The 4,050-nt window shown below is 44.3% G+C and overlaps 1 protein-coding gene across 1 annotated transcript; it reads right to left on the reverse strand.

Annotated features, from left to right (window-relative positions):
- Positions 1-1,516: 1,516 nt before the first annotated feature.
- Positions 1,517-3,586, reverse strand: LOC105036123 (dirigent protein 21-like). Its single transcript, XM_073245306.1, has 2 exons — positions 3,346-3,586; positions 1,517-1,752 (listed from the first exon to the last, which is right to left on the reverse strand). The coding sequence occupies exons 1-2, from the start codon at positions 3,584-3,586 to the stop codon at positions 1,517-1,519; spliced, it is 477 nt and encodes a 158-aa protein (XP_073101407.1).
- Positions 3,587-4,050: the final 464 nt, after the last annotated feature.

Here is a 4,050-nt window from a genome sequence, read left to right on the forward strand (position 1 = left end):
CGACCAACATGGCTCGATCACCGATCGCCGAATCCATGGCTCGATCGCCGATCGTCGAATCGATGGCCTATGCCTCTGAGGGCAAAATGCCTCGACCAATGCGGCTAGCTAACTTGCCGACTTAGCTTCGACTAAGAGCGACAAAATGCCAAGATGACCACAGTTCGACTTGCGACATACTGACTTGGTCACGACCGATCGAAGGATATTCGGCTTACCACCGTTTATCATACATCCTGACGAGCACGCCCGACCAAGGGCCGGACAACGGATATTCGACTTGCCATCGTTATCCTATCCGAATACGTCGGACGTTACTCGACTATCGGATACGTCGGATGCTACTCGACTATCAGACTCTACGGGATGATCGTGTCATGCTATGTTCGGAGGTTGGCCGACCTTCGACCCAACGTGCACGCTCGACCTACAGTCGGAAGGACCGACATCGGATCGTTCGTTGATGCGATCGCCAGAGTCGGGGCAATACATGACGAAAAACCACTCCTTTTGCTCGAAGCCATCGCCCACGTGTTCACGCGAGCCAACACGACATCGGACTCAAGAGTGGGGGGCAACTGTTGGGATATACCGACTGACCCCCATACGCCGACTTACCCTCGGATCGGTCTGACCGACGACCGACTCCGACGGACGACCCCGACAGATGACTCCGACGGACGCCCTAACGGATGACTCCGACCGACGCCCGACTCTACCGACCGCATCGACCGACGACTGCTAATAGTAGCTACCCACATTATCCGACTGAAGGAGTATCGACCGGGCAGACCCATTCTGTTCCCAACCAGTCGAGCGGTGGAGCCCAAATCACCGACTCACTGTCGGGGGCGACAGCCGACGTTCGACCTCAGCGAGGCATTAAACCGGCCGATGGTGTCTTCGGATCATCACCCGACGTCCCAACAGCCGAATACCGACGTATGGTCGGCCAGCCCGTCCAAGGACCGTACGACTGCTATGGGCTGTTGTCTTGTCAAGGACATGCCGTGCAGTCGTCCTGGGGTATTGTTCTGCCGAGGACATGGGTTTGTTCTGACAACCCGCGGTGATTTGACAGTCCACGGTGATTTGACAGCCTCCGATAATTTGACAACTCCCCAGTTGTCTGCACCATTAATGGCGGGACCATGCCACGCTCTACTATAAAACGGAGAAGGCAACAGTGCTACGGAGGAGGTTCTTTTCAAAACCCCTGAACTCTTCCTCTCTAGCTCTCGCTCTCTCACTCTCTCTCACTGAGCTCCTTGATTCTTTTCTACTATTGCCTAGTCTCCTCTCTGACTTGATCGTCGGAGGGTCTCCGTCGGAGGCATCTCCGGTCAGTGTGGATTTTCTTTTGCAGGTGCTCGTTCCTGGTGACCAGGAGAAGAGGGGATTGGCTGCAACAACTTCCAATAGTAATGATAATACATTAAGTTTAGACATCAAGGACCCAATCCAAGAACAAAGAAAACTAACAAGAAAGAACAACGAGGTATGCATAGCATATAAATCAATAGTGCACGACATAAACATCCAACTCCAAATCAGCATCACCCAAGGTGGTGTTGAATGAGTAGGTATTCAAGAGAGCATAGCCTCGAGCCAGACGGAACATACCGGTCCCTCCGACCACCGGCAACTCCCTCACCAGTGCAAAGGCAGCATCCCTCGATAGTATGGAAAGCGTGCTTCCAATGTACTTCCCCTCTTTGAACACAAGGTTGGTTGTCAATAGCGAAGCTCTGTCTGAACCCTGGGATGCAAACACATACAAGCCTTGGGCCCATCCGACGAGCTTCGAGGTCGGGTTTGGCCCCTCAGTCAGTGGGTTGTCCATCACAAAAATATAAGTTGAAGTTTGGTGACCCTGGCAATTTCAGCGGCCCTTTCACAACCCGGATGGCAGTGGGATTGGAGTGGCTAAGGATGTCATGCATGTGGGTTTTTTTTTTGGTGATCGGCTCATGCATAGAATCGAGATGAGGTATGTGAAAAAAAAAATTTTTTCTTTCGATCCCATGTCTAACCTAATCATCACGGACGGTACGTGCGGTTCTGCATCGCTTATGGTGCATAAAGAATTTCACAAATAGATTTATTTTCTTTTACTTTTTGTTAAAGCTTTGAAGTGAAGTGAGATTAGATTTGTTTTCTCATGCTTTTCATATCTTTTGTTTTTTAATAAAGAACACTTTTACTTTTTCACAAGTTTTTTTTTTTTTTGATAACATAAATACATTTATTTTTACCTCTCATACATAAGGACAATTTTTTTTTCACATGCCTTTTACACTTTTGCGTGCCTTAGAAAAATTTACTAAAATAAAGCGAATGGGAATTAAATTTTAGGTCAATGTAGATTAAACATAAAATGGTGGTTAATTAATCTAGAGGTGGAACACAAGTTCTCCTTCCCTCCAACAAAAAAGAAACTGAAGGTCTCTTTTTTAGAGAAAATTATAATATAGGATCAACCGCCTTTTCATTTGGGTTGCAACTACCTTTGCCAACTGCTAAACTGAATGAGGCTGAGAATTCTTAAACAATTCAACCTTCCACATGCTTAATTGGGCTAATTTACACTAACCAATATTATAGGGGATTTGATTGAAACCTAGTAAAACAAGGACTTCTGGAAAACCAAAATCTATAGAGTTCCTCTTAAAAGATTTGATAGGTGTTACAACTGTTGAGATTCATTGCCAAATCCGAATCAAAGTAAAATTTTATTTTTAATTGGTCATTGATTTTGATGGTTATAGAATTTTATTTTTAGTATTACTCTACTTAATTATTTCCTTCTAAAAGTTGTTAAAGTTTGTATTTTAATGGATTTTTGACTTGAGTCAAGATAGAAGTCAAACTTCCATCCATATGGTATTCTATTTAAAGGGATTTTTGGTCTCCTTGATGTGTGAAAAATCATGTGGAAGATAGCTGAAAAAGTATGGGAATATAGACTATAGAGAGAGGAGAGATTATTTGTGTGCGTAGAGACTCTTTCGTGAGACATCTTTGTGAGGATTTGATCTTTATTCTTCTCTAAATAAATTTATTTTCTCTCTCAATTTTTTATATAATTATTTTTTCTCATATTTCTCTATAAATATTTTTTATTTGATATTTATTTTAAATTTTGGATATTGATCTACTATATATAACATACGATTCTATATGGTATTAGAGCTAGAAGTTTGAGATTCGTGGCCCATCAATTAGTGACTCTATAGGATATTCGAAAGAATGGAAAGCGTGCTTCCATTGTACTTCCCCTTCTTGAATACAAGGTTGGTTGTCAATAGCAAAGCTCCATCTGAACCCTGGGATGCAAACACATACGAGCCTTGGGCCCGTCCGATGAGCTTCGACGTCGGGTTTGGCCCCTCAGTGGGTCGTCCATCACAGAAATATCTCCAAAGTTGAAGTTTGGTAACCGTGGCAATTTCGGCGGCCCTTTCACAACCCGGATGGCAGTGGGATTGGGGTCGCTAAGGATGTCATGCATATAGAAGTGGAGGTGGGTTGACTTCTCTTCCCCCAGTTTGACGTCACCACCAAAGGCTGAGGCCACCACGACCATCAAAGAGATAAGGAAAAACAGGAAAAGGATTGGATTGGAAGGAGGACATGGAGGATTTGAGGGTGCGACCTATTGGTGGAGAAGGGATGATGCATGACACCTATGGTTGAAGAGATACTGACGTCAATGGTAGGTGGCCATGAATGGTTCAATGGTTAGGTCACAAGTCCGTCTATCATGCCCCCTCGCTACCCTTGTATTTCACCAATTTTTGATTGTGCGTTATCCACCGTGCCTATGCTCCAGGATTTGCTCTGGTTCACTTGCACCTGATGCATGCAATAATTTCTCATCCATCACTGCAAGATGGACAGAATTATCTACTTGGATCAGGTGCAATGGATCATGCCAAATCCTATGATGGATAAGATGCTACATTATATTTTAGAATTCTTGATTGTACATTATCCATCATGCATATACAGAATCATGTGCATTATCCATGACGATTCATTCATGTATGA

This window comes from Elaeis guineensis, chromosome 11, assembly GCF_000442705.2.
Source record: "Elaeis guineensis isolate ETL-2024a chromosome 11, EG11, whole genome shotgun sequence".
NCBI classification, from domain to species: Eukaryota; Viridiplantae; Streptophyta; class Magnoliopsida; order Arecales; family Arecaceae; genus Elaeis; species Elaeis guineensis.

Coding starts and splice junctions, on each gene's coding strand:
- LOC105036123 (XM_073245306.1), bottom strand. CDS start 3,586: ATGGTCGTGGTGGCCTCAGCCTTTGGTGGTGACGTCAAACTGGGGGAA. Junction 1,753..3,345: donor ATCGGACGGGCCCAAGGCTC/GTATGTGTTTGC, acceptor CCCAGGGTTCAG/ACAGAGCTTCGCTATTGACA.